Below are 19,302 nucleotides of genomic sequence, written 5' to 3' on the forward strand. Positions count from 1 at the left end.
TCAGCGGGACAAGCAGCATATCAGAAGGGTCTCGACCCGAAATGTCACCCATTCCTTCTCCCCAGAGATGCTGCCTGCCGTCGAGTTACTCCAGCATTCTCTTTAAACTGGCATCTGCTGTTCCTTCCGACACATGCACAAGAAATAGGCAACTTTTCGGGCCGAAACGTTGCCTATTTCCTTTGTTCCATAGATGCTGCTGCACCCGCTGAGTTTCTCCAGCATATTTGTGTGTGGGGGTGGGAGTTGGGGGGGGGGGGGGGGGGGGGGGGGGAGAGAGATAAGGCAGCCTGAAGAAAGGGTCGCATGTCCATTTCCCTCCGTAGATGCTGCCTGGCCCGCGGAGTTCCTCCAGTCTTAGAAACTGCTTTAGACAAAAAGAGAAACAAACTGCTGGAGTAAAATAGCTCAGCAAGTGAGGTACCTGAACACTCAAAAATGAAAAAGAATGAAAATGTGATTATTTCACCTCCCTTCAACTATTTTGTGTTTCAGCGTGAGAGGGATTATAACATTATAGACATTCATCTTGTAGTGATGTGTTAATGAAGAATTGCAGACATCAATCTGATAGTAAAAAACATATTTATTTAACAATGAGGTAAAACAAGCACTGACAATCAAACTGCTCAGTTACTCACCGTTCGCAGGAGTTCCCACGGTACCCGCAAGAGTTATTACGGATATCGCACGGGCCACTGCGTTCATACAATGTTGCAACGCTGCTCAAGTCACTCTTGGAGAAATTCAAAAATGTTTGAATTTTCTCCCGACCTTACCAAGTCACACGACTACCTGCCGTTAGCGCCACGGAGGTCCTCGGTGGTCCACGAATGCCGTACTGCTATCGCAGAAGGTTCCCACAATGTTAAATCTTGTTAAGTCTTGCTTCAGGTCGCACAGTGAGAAAGCCCTTTAAGAGAGCTGCTGAAGACAAAAAGTCAAGCCACATTTTCAATGCAGATTGCAATCTTGTGAGAACTACTCAAGTGCAAATTGAACTTGGGCACAGGAACCGACACAATGTGACATTTCCAGTGGCTGAGTGTTCTGCCAATACACACAACTGGAAGTGACTGCAGTCACACCATCATCTTCCTTTCAGGCAATAAACAACACGTTTCTTTTCATGAGAGGAACAAAATGTTTTTGCTTTTTATATCTTTAAAAACTTCAAACAACACTTAACTGTGCTCCACTTTTAAGTAGATGTAATTCAGGAAAACAGTAGGTGTAATGAAAAATAATTCCATATAAACAATTCATATTGTTCAGACTTTAGGAGAGTTTCATCTCCCCTCACCCCACTCACCATCAACAACACCACAGTCACATCTGTGAAGTCCTTTAAGTTCCTGGGAACCATCATCTCCAAGAACCTTAAATGGGGGGCCACTATACACTCCACAGTCAAAAAGGCACGACAGAGGATGTACCTCCCACGGCAGCTGAGGAAGCAAAATCTGCCACAAGCAATGATGGTCCAATTCTACACGGCCGTTGTAGTCTGTCCTCACCTTCTCCATCATGGTCTGGTTTGGCTCAGCCACCAGAGGCTGCAGCGAATCGTCTGATCAGCTGAGAAGGTTATTGGCTACAACCTTCCCTCCATTGATGAACTGCAAGAGCCAGGAAGCAAGTGGGTAAGCTCATCTCTGACCCCTCTCACCCTGGCCACAAACTCTTTGAATCACTTCCCTCTGGAAGACTACTCTGGACTGTCAAATACCAGACATAAAAACAGCTTTTTTCCCCATAAGTAGTAGCTCTACTCATTAACCAAAAATCTGTACCCTCATTTTGCTCTGGTATTCACGTTTAATTAATGTTTTATTATTAATGTTCAATGTTTTATGTGTCATTCCTAACTGTCGCCAACCCGGCCCTACCGTAATGTATGCTGCCGACGACCGCCTCAACGCGCTCCTGAGACGGGTCTCAGCAGCCGCAGGATGTCCGGGTCGATGGGCGCAGTCCGGGCCTTGTTTGACGGCCGCCAATCTCTCCCGCATGACCCGCCCGGAGCTGAGAGGCCGCGGCTGCCGCCGCTCCCACACCAGCTGCTGCAGGGGCGAGTATGTCAGCCCCCTGCCCCCATCATCACCTGCATCGCCGCCCACCCCGGGGTGAGAGCGGGCCTACCTGGGGCGGCTGCCCGAAGACGTCATTTTGCTCCTCGCCAGCGCGTTTTCCGAATATCCCTGGCAACTGGCAGCCCGTCCGGTCGGACTGTGGTCGGTCCAGCAGCGGGATGGAACCTCGGTCGGTCATAAGTCGGCGGTCCCGCGACGGATCCCTCGGCCGCTTCCAGTCTTCACCGAGGGCACGGCAGCACAGCCGGTCTCCGATTACACCGGCGACAGTGGGTGGAGTTCCTACCTGCAGCGGTGGGGCAAGGCCCGTCGATGCCGGCCGCCCCGCACGCAACCGGGAATCGCCTCGGTTCGCTGCCAGTAAAGGCCGCCTCGGTCAGCTGCCAAAATGGCCACCGCGACCTACTACCACATCCGCCACAGTCGACTGCCAAAATGGCTGTCGCAGCCGGCCAGAACCGATGCTCGACCTGCTCTGACTGCCGTCAACAATGCCACCTTCCTTACTCTATCGTAACTGACCCTGACACAATGCCCGTTGTCCGAGCTCCTCATAGAATTCCGCATACCATGCGGGACCGGGTAGAAAACGATCTTCAAAGAATGGAATCCCTAGGCGTCATCGCTGCAGTCAACGACTCATCCGACCTGGTCTCAACCATGCTAGTGACCATCAAGAAAAACAAAGACAAAATACAAATCTGTATCAACCCCAGAGATCTGAATACTGCAATCAAACGCCCGTATTATCCAATGCGCACAGTAGAAGAGGTGGCAGCACACTTAAGCAAAGCGACTGTGTTCTCTGTTGCCAAAAGTTCATTCTGGCAAATCCCGTTAAGACCACAAACTGAACTAACCACTTTTGGCACACCTTTGGCCGCTACAAGTTTCTGCGAATGCCCTTTGGCATCAACTCCATCAGTTAAGCCTTCCAGCGCATGATGGAACAGCTGTTCGCAAGATACTCTTGTGCCATTATTGTCGATAACATCCTCGTTACTGGCCGCGACATGTCAGAGCACGTTGCCAATTTAAAGGAAGTATTGGATCGTGCCAAAGACATAAACCTCAAGCCCCTAAAATGCAGATTTAGTATCAAGGAAGTGAAGTATGTGGTACACGGTTTCACCAGTGATGGACTCAAACCAGATCCTTCCAAGACCATTGCCATCAACAAACTGCCAGCTCCCATAGACGTAACCAGCTTACAAAGAGTCCTAGGCATGGTGAATTACCTGGGTAAGTTCATTCCGAACTTCAGTTAACTGTCAGCACCACTGCGGCAGCTAACACACAAGGACGCAACGTGGTCCTGGTACACGCAGCACCAGACAGCATTCGATACCCTAACACAGCCTCTTGTCCTGTGCCCCGACTGGGTTACTTTGATATAAAACGGCCTGTAATGTTAACCTGCGATGCCTCCCAGTACGGATTGGGTGCTGCCTGTCTTCAGAGCACCATTGAAGGTGACAGACCCGTGGCATATGCCTCTTGTACAATGCCTGAAACCGAGCAATGCAATGCTCAGATTGAAAAGGAATTACTGGCAGTGGTTTTCGCCTGTGTAAAATTCAAAGACTTAACTTTTAGAAAGACTGTGACTATTGAAACAGGCCATCAGCCCCTGATCAGCATTTTGAACAAGCCAATCCATGCTGCTCCTGCCCGGCTGCAGCGGATGATGATGCAGCTTCAAAGGTACCATTTCAAACTTGTTTACAAACCAGGAAAAGACATGCACCTAGCCAACACTATCCAGAGCTCCACGCAAGACCTGCGAGCAACAACCGTCAGACAACGACACCTACACTGTGGTGGTCCCCTACCTTCCTACAGAGTGCCCGGACAGCAGCCGATGACACCCTACAGTCCCTGTCCTCGATCATCCGGCATGGCCGGCCGGATAAACAGTACAAGGTACCCGTTGTCATTCGCCCATACTTCCTGGTCCGCGATGAACTTGTGCTCCAGATCGGTGTGATTATCAAGGGACACACGGCAGTCATTCACCAGCTTTACAAGATAAATATTTCGACTCAGTCCACGGGGAACATCCTGGCATCGAGGCAACCATTCTTCAAGCCAAGAACATGTTTTTGTGGCCCAGAATGACCGAGTTCATACGGGAGAAGGTGGAAGCCTGCGCGATCTGCAATAGCCTGGTATCCCATCAACCCAAGCAGCCGCTTCTCTCTCACCCAGTTCCTGCCCTATCATGGTCCACATTGGCAACAGACTTTTGAGTGTTCGATTCAAACATGGTAAACAATACCTGGTTCTAGTTGACATACTCGGGCTGGTTTGTGATCGATCTGCTTCCCAGTACCACTTCAGCCGTGGTGGTTCAAAAACTAGTGCAACACTTTAAGTCACGGAGCGCCCGTGAAACTACTGTCCGACAACGGAAGCCAGCTCACCAGCTAGTGCTTCAAGAATTTCGCCCATTGTTCAGATTTTCGTCACATTACCAGCAGTCCCAAATTCCCTCAATCGAACGGACTGGCCGAACGGGCAGTCCGGAGTGCCAAACAGGTAATGGAAAGATCCCATTTGGCAAAATCTGATGTTTACCTGAATTGAATTGAATTGAATTGAATACCTTTATTGTCATTCAGACCTTACGGTCTGAACGAAATTTCGTGCCTGCAGTCATACATACAATCATACAATAATAAACAACAATAAACACAAATTAACACCACCACAGTGAGTCCTCCAAGCACCTCCTCACTGTGGTGGAGGCAAAAATCTTAGGGTTACTGTCTCTTCCCTCCTCTTCTCCCTCTGCGCTGAGGCGATACCCCACCGGGCGATGGCACAACAGTCCCCCTGCTCACCGAACACCGCGGCCCGGGGGTGGTCGAAGCTGCCGCCCTCCAGTCCAGCACACGCAGCCGCTGGCCCGCGGCTGAACCCCGGACTCAGGTCACCGCCGCCAGAACGCCGTCCCAGCCACCGGAGCACCGTTCCAGCCCCGAGCCGGATCGCCCTCACGTGAGTACCGTTCTCCCTTGGGCTGGGCCACTCCGACGGGAGTGCCGTTCTCCCTCGAGCTGGGCCACTCCGACGGGAGTGCCGTTCTCCCTCGGGCTGGGCCACTCCGACGGGAGTGCCGTTCTCCCTCGGGCTGGGCCACTCCGACGGGAGTGCCGTTCCTCCCTCGGGCTGGGCCACTCCGACGGGAGTGCCGTTCTCCCTCGGGCTGGGCCACTCCGACGGGAGTGCCGTTCTCCCTCGGGCTGGGCCACTCCGACGGGAGTGCCGTTCTCCCTCGGGCTGGGCCACTCCGACGGGAGTGCCGCTCTCCCTTGGGCTGGGCCACTCCGACGGGCCACAGCCCCTCACGGGAGAGTCTCTCAGCCCCTCGCCAGGCCGCTCTCACGAGAGCGCAGTTCCAGCCCCGGGCTGGGCCACCCTCACGGGAGCGAGCTCAGGGCGAGTCCTGTCAGCTGCCTCCAGAGTCCCGAGGTCGCCAGCTCCGCCATTAGGCCTCAGCGTAGACGGAGGCAGAGAAGGGGTATACGACAAAAAAGGTCGTATTCCCCCGAAGGGAGAGACAGCAAGCCCCGTTTCACCCCCCCCTCCCCCCCCCCCCCCACATAAACACAACCTAAAAACCAAAAACGTAACTAGACAAAACGAAAAAAAACAACACAAAAGAGTAAAAGACAAACGGACTGCAGGCGAGCCGCAGCCGTTCCCAGCGCCGCCACTTCCGGAACTTGCTCAACTTAAGAAACATTGCCCACGACCCAGCGTTAGGGTCTCCTGTCCAACGCCTCATGTCCAGGCACACCCGCACCACGTTGCCCGTACCCAAGCAACTACTACAGCCACAGGTTCGCAAGCCAACGGTAATTCAACCATAACTCCAGCATAAGCGCGAAATCCAGAAACACTCGTACGACAAAACAAGCAGGCCACTCAAGCCGCTGGCAAGTGGTCAAGTTGTACGACTTCAAACCAACAAGGGTCATGAATTCCTTGGTTTAATCCGCAGCGCTGCACCAGAACCACGTTCGTACATTGTCGATTCAAACGGAGGGACTGACCAGCGAAACCGTAAACACCTTCTACCAGTGAAGGAACCGCAACCCACGATCCCGTATCCGGATGTTCCTGGACTGTATCACCGCATGACCGATATTCTCTCCTCCCCAGCCCGCCGTCCGTTTGTCGGGTCTGCACCCAGCATGTATCCTGCCTTCTCGTCACCACGGTCGGTACTCCAGTCTCAATCCCCTTCTCTCGGATCTCCAGTGCTCCAACAGCCCCCGGGTGCCACAGTTCTCGCCGGTGAAGGATGGAGATGCGAGCTTGTACCATAAGTGTGCGGGTCGCATTTGCAAAACCACCCTTAGATACGGGGACTATGCTTAACCTGCTCCAGTGCTGGAGCAACTGCCTATTCTTATAGACCCCAGTTAAACTTGATTAGTTGTACTCGCATATATATTCATTGTTACATTATTTTCTCAAGAGGAAAGATGTAGATCTGTCTTACCTAATACTAACACACATGCTATGCTATACACCACTCGGATCTATAATCCAGTCGGGGTTTTACCATACCGTCACCATTTATTACTAACGCTTCAACACGCTGGTGGTTAGTCGGGATGTAGTCACAGTGGTGACAACTTGCTGTGTAACTTTACTATATGCTAATAAATTGGTTGGATCATTACTTGGAGTATTTGTTAATAGTTCTATAATGGCTACACAATTCACGACTATTCTAACCTTGAGCTGAACATTTTGCAACTCTTTATCCTTTTCAGGCTCATACCAGTCTTTTCATTCTTGTATTTGTCCATCAATCCACCTATCAAAAATCCCTCTCGACCCATGTTCACCTATTACTACCATGCACTATCCTGCCCCTCTTCTTTTCCAACTTTCACCTCCACCCTCTCCCCCTCCCATCCATATTCTCCAGGGATGTTACCTGACTCGTTGTGTGCCTTTCTTTACAATAAACTAAACAGAATTCACAGGAAGAACCACTATTGTAGTAACCAAAAATGGCAACAAGGCACAAGTAAGGAAAAGGTGATGTGCATAAGAATTTCTATGAGCTATCCTTGGCCACAATGGACTAAATAAATAGGTTGCACAGAAGACAAAAGTCCGAAATCACTCATTTTCAGACTTTTCAAAGGGTATTGAAACAACAGCTACAATAATTCCTTGATTAACCAAAAAGTATTCCAGGAAAATATTTTGTTAAGTGGAATTTTGTAAATTAAGAAACCTAGACAAGATGCATGATGGGTATTTTAGTACAGTGTATACCTATGTGTGCAGAGTGACACATTATTCATTAAACTGGAAATTGCTTTGGAAATCAAGGACCTGTATCCCAAAACATCAATGTCTTTACAGCAAATATTACTAAATCAAACATTCCTAAAACAAATAATGGCTTAGTTAATGTTACTCACCCACATAGTCAATATTGCACAAGGATATTCAGCATCATTATTTGTTTTTAAAAATTGCTATGGATTAAGCTTGAATTTTCCAGTTGTTAGCTTTTGTTCCATTTGAGAGACAAAGTGCTGGACTAGCTCAGTGAGTCAGGCAGCATCTGTGCAGAACATGGATAGGTGACATTTTGGATCAGGACCCTTTTTCAGGTTGATTGTAGCTGAGGGGAGAAGGCTGGTAGAGAGGTAGGAACAGGACAAATCCTGGCAAGTGATAGGTAGATATACAATGCCCTCCATAATGTTTGGGACACAGCAATGTCATGTGAATGAAAGTAGTCATGTTTAGTATTTTGTTGAATATCCTTTGCATGCAATGACTGCTTGAAGTCTGCAATTCATGGATATCACCAGTTGCTGGGTGTCTTCTCTGGTGATGCTCTGCCATGCCTGTATTGCTGCTGTCTTTAGCGTATGCTTGTTTTGGTGACTAGTCCCTTTCAGTTTTCTCTTCAGCATATAAAAAGCATGCTCAATTGGGTTCATTGACTTGACCACGCAAGAATTGACCATTTTTTAGCTTTGAAAAACTCGTTTGTTGCTTTAGCAGTATGTTTGGGATCATTGCCTTGCTCTTTTAAGTACTTCTTGGCAAATTGTAACCCGGCCATCCTGTTTTTGCGGCTAACCAGTGGTTTGAATCTTGCAGTGTAGCCTCTGTATTTTCTATTCATGCAGTCTTCTGTGGACAGTGGTCATTGACAAATCCACACCTGACTCCTGAAGAAAGTTTCTCATTTGTCAGACAGGTGTTTGTGGATTTTTATTTATTGAGATAATTCTTCTGTCATCAGCTGTGGAGGTTTTCCTTGGACTGCCAGTCCCTTTGCGATTAGTAAACTCCCCAGTGTACTCGTTCTTCTTAATGATGTTCCAAACAGTTGATTTTGGCAAGCCTAAGGTTTGGCTGATGTGTCTTAACAATTTTATTCTTGTTTCTCAGTCTCATAATGGCTTTTTTGCCTTTCATTGGCACAACATTGGTCCTCATATTGATAAACAGTAATAAACGTTTCCAAAGGTGATGGAAAGACTGGAGGAAAGACTAGGTGCTGAGAGGTCACTTATACCTGCATTAAGGAGGCAATTAAACACACCTGTGCAATTATAAACACCTGTGAAGCCATGTGTCCCAAACATTATGGTGCCCTGAAATGAGGGGAAAATGTATAAACACAGCTGTAATTTCAACATGGTGAAACCAAAATGTATAAATATGGCCTCCAATAAAATCTGACAATGTGCACTTTAACCACATGTGATTTTTTTATTTTACAAATCTCAAATTGTGGAGTACAGAGGCAAATAAATAAAATGGGTCTTTGTCCCAAACATTATGAAGGGCACTGTAGGTGAGGGTTTTTTGGATTGGCAGACGGTTGGACAAAGGCCAGAGATGAAAAGGCAAAAAGTGTAAGGTGAGATATGGATAGAAGAGGTGTGAAATGTAAAGCCCCTCCACCCTCTTCCTCTGCCCCCCCCCCCCCCCCCAATCTCACTCTTTGCTATGTCCCCTTTTTTCCTTTCCCCTGACCCAAACCTCATCCCCATCCATCTGTATTCCTTCCTCTGGTTTCATATTTCAGGCCTCTTCTATCCTTAGTTTATTTTACACTTTTTAATCTTTTCATCTCTGGCCTTTGTCCAACCCACCCCACAGCATCCAGCTATCAGTTGCCAGGATCCCGACCAGAAACGTCATCTATCCATGTTCTCCAAGGCCAATGCCTGACCCGCTGAGTTACTCCAGCACTTTGTATCACTTGCAAAATTTGTCCCATCCTTGCCTCTCCCAGCTTTCTCCCTTCTACTACATCAGTCTGAAAAAGGGTCCAGACTCGAAATATCACCTATCCATGCTCTGCAGAGATGCTGCCTGACCCACGGAGTTAGTCCAACACTGTGCCTTTTTCGCAAGCCAGCATCTGCAGTTCCTTGTGTCTTCTGTTTTAAGTACTTACAATGTTCCAGTGTGTTTGTCACATGCACTGGATTGGAATAATGAAGCATGTTCTTGCTGCAACTTTACATGCACACTAGACACAACAATAAATACACAACCAATTATCAGTTATTCCTAGTAAAACCAAATCATACCATGGTGCAAAAAAGCAAAGTATGTAGAGCAACCAGAGTAGTGCAAAGTCTGTTGTTCAGTGGTGAGGTAGGATTGTGGTTAGGATTGTAGTGTGAATGAAGAACTGATGGTTAATGGGAAGAAGCTGTTCTTGAACCTGGAGGTGAAGGACCTCCTGTACTCCTGGTAGCAGCAAAAAGCTAAAACGGTGGCTGTGAATGGTCTGCAGGCTGACGTTCCATGCACTCAGAAAGTACCATTACGTCCATCGACAATTTGGGCAATGGGAATCTTGATGACCTCAGCTCAGGAAGAAGGGGGGCTGTAGGGGGGGGGGGGGGGGGTAATGGAGAGCCAGGTTGTGGTGGTCATGGGTTGTGGTGTTGGTGAAAGCGGTCACTAAAAGTCCCACGGCAGCCAGATGAGTGAGCAAAGTGCGAGAAGCTGCAGCAGCTGCATGGAGTGGTGGTGGAAGGAGCTGACGGCATTATGCTGGGCTAGTTAGACCCTGCATCATCGATTCAGTGCCACCACAACATTGAACTGTAAAGTAAAAAAAATAAGAAAAATGCATATCTCCTTGTGGCAAGATGAGAATTTTGTGGGCCGAGCAACATCTCTGGAGAAGTTTGTGGTTGTGGTGGTAGGGAGAAAGCCTCCAGATATGTACATTTTGAGAATTTTCATAAATGCACAATGGTACCAGAATAGAAACATAGAATGGTGAGTCTTTGCACGTCATCGCAGAAAAGGATCTGCTTAAAATCATTTCATATCTATTTGCCATGTTAGAATCAAGCTATTAATCCTGTAGAAAATAATGGATGAACTCCCACTATAAACCTTCATTGTGCTTGAGCTAGGATCAACAAATGTGCCAAGAACACTTTTTTTTTTACAATTGCATTCATCAAGTTATTCACCCATCAGCAGAAATTTAGTTTGTCAATGAAACTCTCCAAATTAGTCTGGAATGGCCTTGAGTCTACAAAAGCTCAGTCATGTGCATAAAGATTTCTGTTTAAGGATGGCGCAGGCTTAATAAAGCCTTACCCTTTGGATCTATAAAGCAAAACTTCCAGTGCTATTGTAATCTTTGCAACCCAGCACAATTAGTGTTGAAGTGCATGTGTTTGCATTTGGAACTTACTGGCTCTCATCAGGATGGCAACTTTAGATTTCTTAGAATTTCACAAAAACTACCTTTTTTTTTAGAAAAGATCGAACAAAATGAATCCTCATTCATTTGTTTGAGCACAATGTTACATATAGATTTGTACAGTAAGTACTGAATTAATCAGACATTTAACTTTGTTGATCAGTAATCAATAACGCACCTAATAACATCAATTGAGGATCGCCTTCGTTTTCGTTCATGATCAGGAATCGTGTGCCAGGTGAAAACTAGTCTCCAATCAAACCCTCCAATCTGAGGCTCTCCAGAATTTCCCAGGAATTCAAAGGTATTCCATGTAATGACATCAATCACAGGACAGACCACAGCAGACTCGTCTTCTTTAATTCTGACAGGAAAGAAAAAACAAACTACGTGTCCCAAAATTGGTTTGAAAATAATTCAAACGTTGCAAGCATTCTTTATGTTACAATAGTGCCAAATAACATTACAATGATGTGGAAGATCAGCCATGAATTTGATCAAATAGCTGCAGGCTAGTGATCTACTTCTGCTACTATTTCTTATGTAACAATTAGAACCACGTCAGATTTGATATACAATACACATTTGTTATAACAGACCATGGGAGGGGGGGGCGGGGGGGGAAGATAGTGTCCGTTATTGCCAACTGTCCACTATATCCGAGAACGGCATTATTGTCTGTAGTTGACACAAAGAACTGCAGATGATAGTTAATACACAGAAGGTCTGGGGACTGGAGGAAATCTACAGGTCAGGCAGCATCTCTGGAGAACATGAATAGGTGACTTCGGAACATTTTTTCAGACTGACTGAGTCTGTTGAATACTCCAGCGCTTGTGTCGTTTCACCTTAACACAAGGAGCCGATTCCACAGGTCTCCACCAGCAAACTCATCTTCACCAGCTGTTACACGGTCCGGTTGAAACGGCTATTGTTGCGGCTCACATTGTAGCCCCTCTCACCAACTACCCCTAAAGGAGGAGGGAACCCCACAGTAACGAGTGCATCCTGACGGTGGCAAAGGCCTAAAGAAAGCCCTGTCTTCAGGGGCTACAATGTGAGCCACAACAACCAGACCGTGCAGTGGGTGAAGAGGAGTTTACTGGTGCACCTTGCAAGCTGGGGATCTAAGGCAAGGCTGGGTAGGCGGGTATGAGCAGGGGGTTGGTCGGCAGGTCTGTCTGCTAAAACCAAAATTTGTAATAAAGCGGTCTGTTAAAACAAGGGTTTACTGTATGGTCCTTCAAGAGAGAGAAAGCTTTGCAGCTGGGCAAAAAAAAAACATATTCACCCAATCACTATCTGAAATTAATGTTAAGAATGAACCTTCCCAACAACTACTCCATGACCACTACCTATATAAGTCAATGTATTTAAAAAATGGCATTGTTTGGTGCCAACTCAAATAGTGTCAGGTAATGAAGATGCAACTTTTTGGGATACAATAAAACTTTTGTGAAACATTAGTTCAACCAAGGCAAAATTAGATGGCTCTCAATGTTAAGAACAATGCAATGAACAGGTTGTCCTTGTTTATCTGAAATAATTGACATTATTTTTTGTTGTCTTCGGGACATTTTAAAGTAATAGAATTTTGATACATGTTCCTGTATACTGTTCATTACAGATACAGAGGATGTGGAGGAGTAGAATGTGTGTAAATCAATACCCAACAAATCTGTAATCAGTTTTGTTCTGCAGAAACATAATACCATAATTCAAGACAGAAGAAAAACAAAATGCAGAAAACTATGGGCCAGTTAGTTCAGCCAAAACAAAACAAATCCATAAAGGAGATGATATCAGGACATTAAAAAATCTTCAGAATCAGGTAAATTCAATGTGCTATTTATGCAAGGGGAGATTGCGTTTAGCTAATTTGCTTGAAGTTTGATGTTACAAGCAAATATGGATAACGGAGAACAGGTAGTTGTAAATTTGGTTTTCCAGAAGGCATTTGTTAAAACCACACAAATAGTTACAGGACAAGTATACTGAGACAAGTATACACATGCACCTATCAGCAAAGTTTAGGGATTGGTTACTAGTAAGCAGTCCGATAAATAGATCATTTTTGGATTGGCAACTAGTAACTCGTGTCACATGGATCAGTATTGTGGCCTCAACTATTTATAACTTTCATTAATACTTGGATGAAGGGACAGAGTGCACAGGTGCCAAATTTGCCGAGGACAGATGGCTAGCAATTTGCGAAGAATGTGTTGACGACTGCATTGACAAAGACAACTAAAGTCTATCCTAACCAGAAAACTTGGATGAAGAAGAAGCTTCACTCTCTGCTGAAGTCCAGATTCAAGCTTTAAAGGATGATACCACACTAGACAAGGCATCCAGTGTTTTCCCCACAAGCAATCAGGAATACCAAGAGAGACTTCCAAAACAAGCTGGAGGCTCAGCTTAAGCAAGCAGATGCTATTCAACTGGTGCTTGGCCTGAATATTATCATCAGCTGCAAGCCTAGTTCGGGGTTGATATCCATCAGATCTAGCAGATGAGCTCATTATCTTTTATCCCCATTTTGAAAAGCCAAATAAAGCTCCACCTAGGAACCCCCCTACCCTCCATCTCCTCCCTTTCATCTCAAGGGCAGGTCAAATCTGTTCTCACTAAAGAACTCTCTCGGAAAGTGAAATAAGAATTCCTGGAATGCAAAGAATCCAAAATTGTGTGCCAATCTTCAATAATATCTTCAATCTCTCACTTCAACAGTCGTCTTCTCCATCTGTTTAATGGAAGCCTCCATCATTCCAGTGCCCCAAGAAAAATAAAGTGACTGCCTCAATGACTACTGCCTTGTATGTCTAACAATGAGCATAATGAAATGCTTTGAAAGACTAGTAATGGCACCAGTCTTCCAGATAATCTAGAACCTCAGCAGTGCGCATCCAGGAAAAATGGGTTTATAGCAGAACCCATCTCTCTTGCACTACATTCAGCCTGGATCACCTCGACAATAAGAACATCTATCTCAGGATACTGATCATCAACTACAACTCAACCTTCAACACCATAATACTAAATAAGATAATTCCTAAACTTCTGGACTTTGCAGCCTCCATCTGCACCTGGCTTCTCGACGACTTCACTTCAACCAAAAATTGGTTCTCAAAGTCCAAAACGGCAGAGGGAACACAAGAAAAAGGAATATGGTTATGGTTTTAAATGAAAAACGTGAGGCGGCTTGAGTGCCACCCTAGTCTGATCCATCCCATTCTCATGCAAGACTGAGGATTTTTAAGACAAAAACGGAGAGGGGGATTTTTTTTGGCTTGGGAGGCTGAGATTTCATAAGTATCACAGGGATCACAAGCTATAACAATAATTTAGATCAGTTTGGACGAGGCAAGACTGGGTGAGAGTATGGGTTGTGAGGGAAATACAGGGGCTACAGGGAGACGCAGTCACACTAAATTAATGGATAGAAACAGGCCAGATGAAATATCCCATGGAGAAAGTAAATGCAAAAGGATGGATTTTTCCTTTAAATTGTCAAGATATTGAAAAGTGTTAGTGTGGAAAGGGGGCTGCGTATCTTGGACAGTAAATACTGAAAGTTAATTTCCAAGAAGAGCAATTAATGCAAATAGATAGAGCACTGGTGAGACGAGAAGTAGTCCCATTGAAATATACAAAATTCTTGGAGATTGATGCCATTGATGCGAGAATATTGTTTCCCTTGGCTGGGTGTAACGAATCAAAGGTTTCAACAACACAATAGTGACTTGGCCATTCAGGACAGATTGAAATCAGTTCACCCAGAGAACAGTAAATCCTTGAGATTTTCCGCATGAGAGGGATTTGGAATCTCCAGTTACAAGTACATTGATAGGTTTTTGGACTTGAATGAAAGGATATGCACTGCATTTATACGGTAGAAGTGACATTACTGAAGAGTGGAGCTGGCACAAGTAGCTGAATGGCCATCTCTTGCTTCCATTATCTGGATTATTTTTGCAAAATTATATGGTTATTGTTTTAAACAAAAAAAACAAGAAGTGCCTTGAGTGCCATTTTAGGATGATCCTGCCAAAAAGCCAATTTTATTGATGTATATGCTTTGCAATTTTAAATCATTATCAATCCAAAAGTATGACAGTACTTTTGCATAGCGATATCCAATCATGAGACATCAATTTACCTCTCAAGTAATGGTTCCAGCCAACCTATGTGGCACTCACAGTGGCAATCTAAGAAAGTCAAAACATCACCAGTAGCTATTGATGCGCCCAGCAATCGTGCACGAACCAAGCCTTCTCTCTTTCGAGCACGTATCAATCGGACTTTGCGAAGATCAGCCACATAATCCTCCAAAGGCTTCTTTAGGTGCTCTGCAAAAAGAAAAAGTATTAAACTCGTTAGCATGTTTTTGTTTAATATTTTGCATAAACCTAAAACCTATGAAGAGGATTTAAGTAATCAAGGATCATGACAAGCTTCACACAATCATACATAATTCTTTTTGAAAAACTCTTCCATTAATTCTTTCTTTTCCATTGTACAATTACGCCAATTTGTGGCAAACAAATTTACATTCATATATTTCTCACAATTTGTGCAGGAAGGTAAAAATTCTGCTAATTAGAATTAGAATTAGATTCCTTTATTGTCATTCAGACCTTTCGGTCTGAACGAAATTATGTTGCCTGCAGTCATACACAGAACCAATAAAAACAAAACATACAATAAACACAAATTAAACATCCACCACAGTGAGTTCACCAAGCACATCCTCACTGTGATGGAGGCAAAGTCTTAGTCTCCGTCTCTTCCCTCCTTGTTCTCCCTCTGCGCTGAGGCGATCGATCCAGGCCGGAGATGCCGCCCTCCAGTCCAGCGGACCTCCGTGGTGATGTCGCCGCCGCCGAAAGCCGGAACGCCGTCTCCGCTCCGAGACGGCCAGCCACAACATCAGCTCCGTGCAGCCGCCCCAGCTCCAGGCCGCCGCCCCAGCTCCGGGTCCCGCAGTCTCCACTCCGGGCCGCTGCCCCCAGCTCCGGGTCCCGCAGTCTCCGCTTCGGGCCGCTGCCCCAGCTCCAGGCCACCGCCCCAGCTCCGGGTCCCACAGTCTCCGCTCCAGGCCGCTGCCCCAGCTCCGGGTCCCGCAGTCTCCGCTCCGGGCCGCCGCCCCAACTCCGGGTCCCGCAGTCTCCGCTCCGGGCCGCTGCCCCAGCTCCGGTCCCGCAGTCTCCGCTCCGAGCCCCGCTGCATCAGCTCCAAGCCGTCGCCGAAAGCCAGAACGCCGCACCAGCAAGTCGGGCCACCGCTGCCTCAGCCCCGAAGACGGCCAGCCTCTCGTTGGTGAGTCATGGCTGGCTCTGCCTCCGGAGCCTCGGGGTCAGTCGCAGGCTGGAGGCCGACAGCTCCGCCATTAGGCCTCAGCGCAGACGGAGGCAGAGAAGGGGGATACGACACGAAAAAGTCGTATTCCCCCGAAGGAAGAGACAGAGAACATGTTTCACCCCCCCCCCACACAACCCAACAAACTAAAACTTAACCAAAACAAGACAAAAAAAACAGAAAAAAGTAAAGACAGACGGACTGCAGGCGAGCCGCCACTTCCGGATGTTCGATTCCATACATAGCAAAATAATATTATACCTTGGAATCCCCACTACTTCCTAAATCCTTGCTCCTAATAATCCCATTGAAGTACTCTCTAAAATGTGCAGAAGTCTGTGATTTCAGTTTCGATAGATGTATGTGAAGGTTTTGTGGTCATAGCCACTACAATTCAATTCAGTTTGGCACAGAATGAAAAATAACACCAATGAAAAGTTACCTTCAAGAACAGTAAAGATGAATACTAGCTTATAGTCTAGTCTTTGGCACAAAAGTATAATGCCCTTTGGGATCCAAACGTGTGCTTATTTAGTTAGTTCCATGGAAACTATTAGTTTCCTATTGGTGGTAAAACATGGTGCGAGGAGATTATAGGGACTCTACAACTGGATAAAGAAGTGTTGAATGAGTGGGCGAAAACTTGTCAAATGATGTTTCATGTGGGAAAGTGTGAGGTTGTGGACTTCAGTAAGAGGAACATAAAGCAGACGATTATCTAAAAGGAGGAATACGAGTCCAGAGATGAAGGTGTTCTTATGCACAATTTGCAATTGCCACCAGTAAACAAGTTGGGAAGGCAAATGAAACATTGGTCATTACGTACGGGAACTGTAGTTTTGAATGAGGAAAATATTATTAAGAATACAGTGCCCTCCATAATGTTTGGGACAAAGACCCATCATTTATTTATTTGCCTCTGTCCTCCACAATTTGAGATGTGTTTTAGAAAAAAAAAAAATCACACGTGGTTAAAGTGCACATTGTCAGATTTTAATAAAGGCAATTTTTATACATTTGGGATTCACCATGTAGAAATTACAGCAGTGTTTATATATAGTCCCCCCATTTCAGGGCACCATAATGTTTGGAACACAGCAATGTAATGTAAATGAAAGTAGTCGTGTTTAGGATTTTGTTGCATATCCTTTGCATGCAATGACTGCATGGACATCACCAGTTGCTGGGTGTCTTCTCTGGTGATGCTCTGCCAGGAATGTATTGCAGCCATCTTTAGCTTATACTTGTTTTTGGGACTAGTCCCCTTCAGTTTTCTCCAGCATATAAAAGGCTTGGTCACTCGAGAATTTACAATTTTTGAGCTTTGAGAAACTCCTTTGTTGCTTTAGCAGTATGTTTGGGATCATTGTCTTGCTGTAGAATGAACTGTCGGCCAATGAGTTTTGAGGCATTTGTTTGAACTTGAGCAAATAGGATATGCCTATACACTTCAGAATTTATTATGCTACTACCATTAGCAGTTGTATCATCAATGTAGATAAGTGCGCCAGTACCTTCAGCAGCCATACATGCCCAGGCCATAACACCCCCACCACCGTGTTTCACAGATGAAGTGGTTAGCTTTGGCTCTTGGGCAGTTCCTTCTCTCCTCCATACTTTGCTCTTGCCATCACTCTTATATAAGTTAATCTTCGTCTCATCTGTCCACAAGACCTTTTTCCAGAACTGTGGTTGCTCTTTTAAGTACTTCTTGGCAAACTGTAACCTGGCCATCCTATTTATGAAGCTAACCAGTGGTTTGTATCTTGCATTGTAGCCTCTGTATTTCTGTTCATGAAGACTTCTGCTGACAGTGGTCATTGACAAAGCCACACCTGACTCCTGAAGAGTGTTTCTGATCTGTCGGACAGGTGTTTGGGGATTTTTCTTTATTATAGAGATAATTCTTCTGTCATCAGCTGTGGAGGTCTTCCTTGGCCTGCCAGTCCCATTGTGATTAGTAAGCTCGCCAGTGCAGTGCTCTCTTTCTTCTTAATGATGTTGCAAACAGTTGATTTTGGTAAGCCTAAGGTTTGGCTGATGTCTCTAACAATTTTATTCTTGTTTCTCAGTCTCATAATGGCTTCTTTGCCTTTCATTGGCACAACAATGGTCTTCGTGTTGATAAACGGCAATAAAAGTTTCCAAAGGTGATAGAAAGACTAGAGGAAAGACTAGGTGCTGAGAGCTCTCTTATACCTGCATTAAGGAGGCAATTAAACACACCTAAGCAATTATAAACACCTGTGAAGCCATGTCTCCCAAACAAAGGGCAGGACTATGTATAAATACAGCTGTAATTTCTACATGGTGAAACCAAAATTAAAAATATTACCCTTTAATAAAATCTGACAATGTGCACATGTGATTTTTTCAATTACAAATCTCAAATTGTGGAGTACAGAGGCAAATAAATAAATGAAGGGTCTTTGTCCCAAACATTATGGAGGGCACTGCATACAGGTGCTGATGAGGCCAAACCTAGATTACAGCAGTTTTGTTCCCCTTATTCAAAATAGGGTATACTAATATCTGGAATTAGCATATTGTCCTATCGCAAATGGCTAAAGGAATTAGATCTCTATACTTCCAAAGAGATCAGAAGAATGAGGGGTGATCTTATTAAAACATACAAATTTCTTAGGATAGACAATGACATTTTCTTCCAGGTGAAAATATATAAAATATCATTTTAAATATTGTTTCGCTGATCTGATCTCCCGGTTGCTCAACATTTTTACTCCCCCTCCCATCCCACACTGACCTTTCTGTCCTGGGCCTCCTCCGTTTTCAGAGCGCAAATTGGAGGAACAGCACCTCATATTTCGCTTGGGCTTACACCCCTGCGGAATGAACATTGACTTCTCTAACTTCAAGTACCCCTTGCTTTCCATCTCTCTCTCTCTCTCTCTCTCTGTACCCTCCCCCTTCTCCGACCAGTCTTATTGTCTCTGACTACATTTTATCTGTTTGCTTTGTTTGCTTCTCCCAACTAACTTGATCTCGATCTTGATCTCCATTCCCTTTGTCCCATTTTCAAACCTTACACTTCCTCATCTATACACTTCCTTATCATTGTACTGCCCACTCCCGACATCAGTCTGAAGGGTCTCGACCCAA

At 45.4% G+C, this 19,302-nt stretch overlaps 1 protein-coding gene across 1 annotated transcript in view; it reads right to left on the reverse strand.

Moving 5' to 3' along the window:
• Positions 1 to 19,302, reverse strand: part of galnt12 (polypeptide N-acetylgalactosaminyltransferase 12) — a 48,990-nt gene that overhangs the window by 20,008 nt on the left and 9,680 nt on the right. The window contains exons 3-4 of the mRNA XM_033042825.1: positions 14,984 to 15,173; positions 11,003 to 11,188 (exon numbers count right to left, since the gene is read on the reverse strand). Coding sequence (XP_032898716.1) covers positions 11,003 to 11,188; positions 14,984 to 15,173 — 376 coding nt within the window. The remainder of the gene's footprint in view (positions 1 to 11,002; positions 11,189 to 14,983; positions 15,174 to 19,302) is intronic.

Source organism: Amblyraja radiata, chromosome 2 (assembly GCF_010909765.2).
Source record: "Amblyraja radiata isolate CabotCenter1 chromosome 2, sAmbRad1.1.pri, whole genome shotgun sequence".
Taxonomy (NCBI): domain Eukaryota; kingdom Metazoa; phylum Chordata; class Chondrichthyes; order Rajiformes; family Rajidae; genus Amblyraja; species Amblyraja radiata.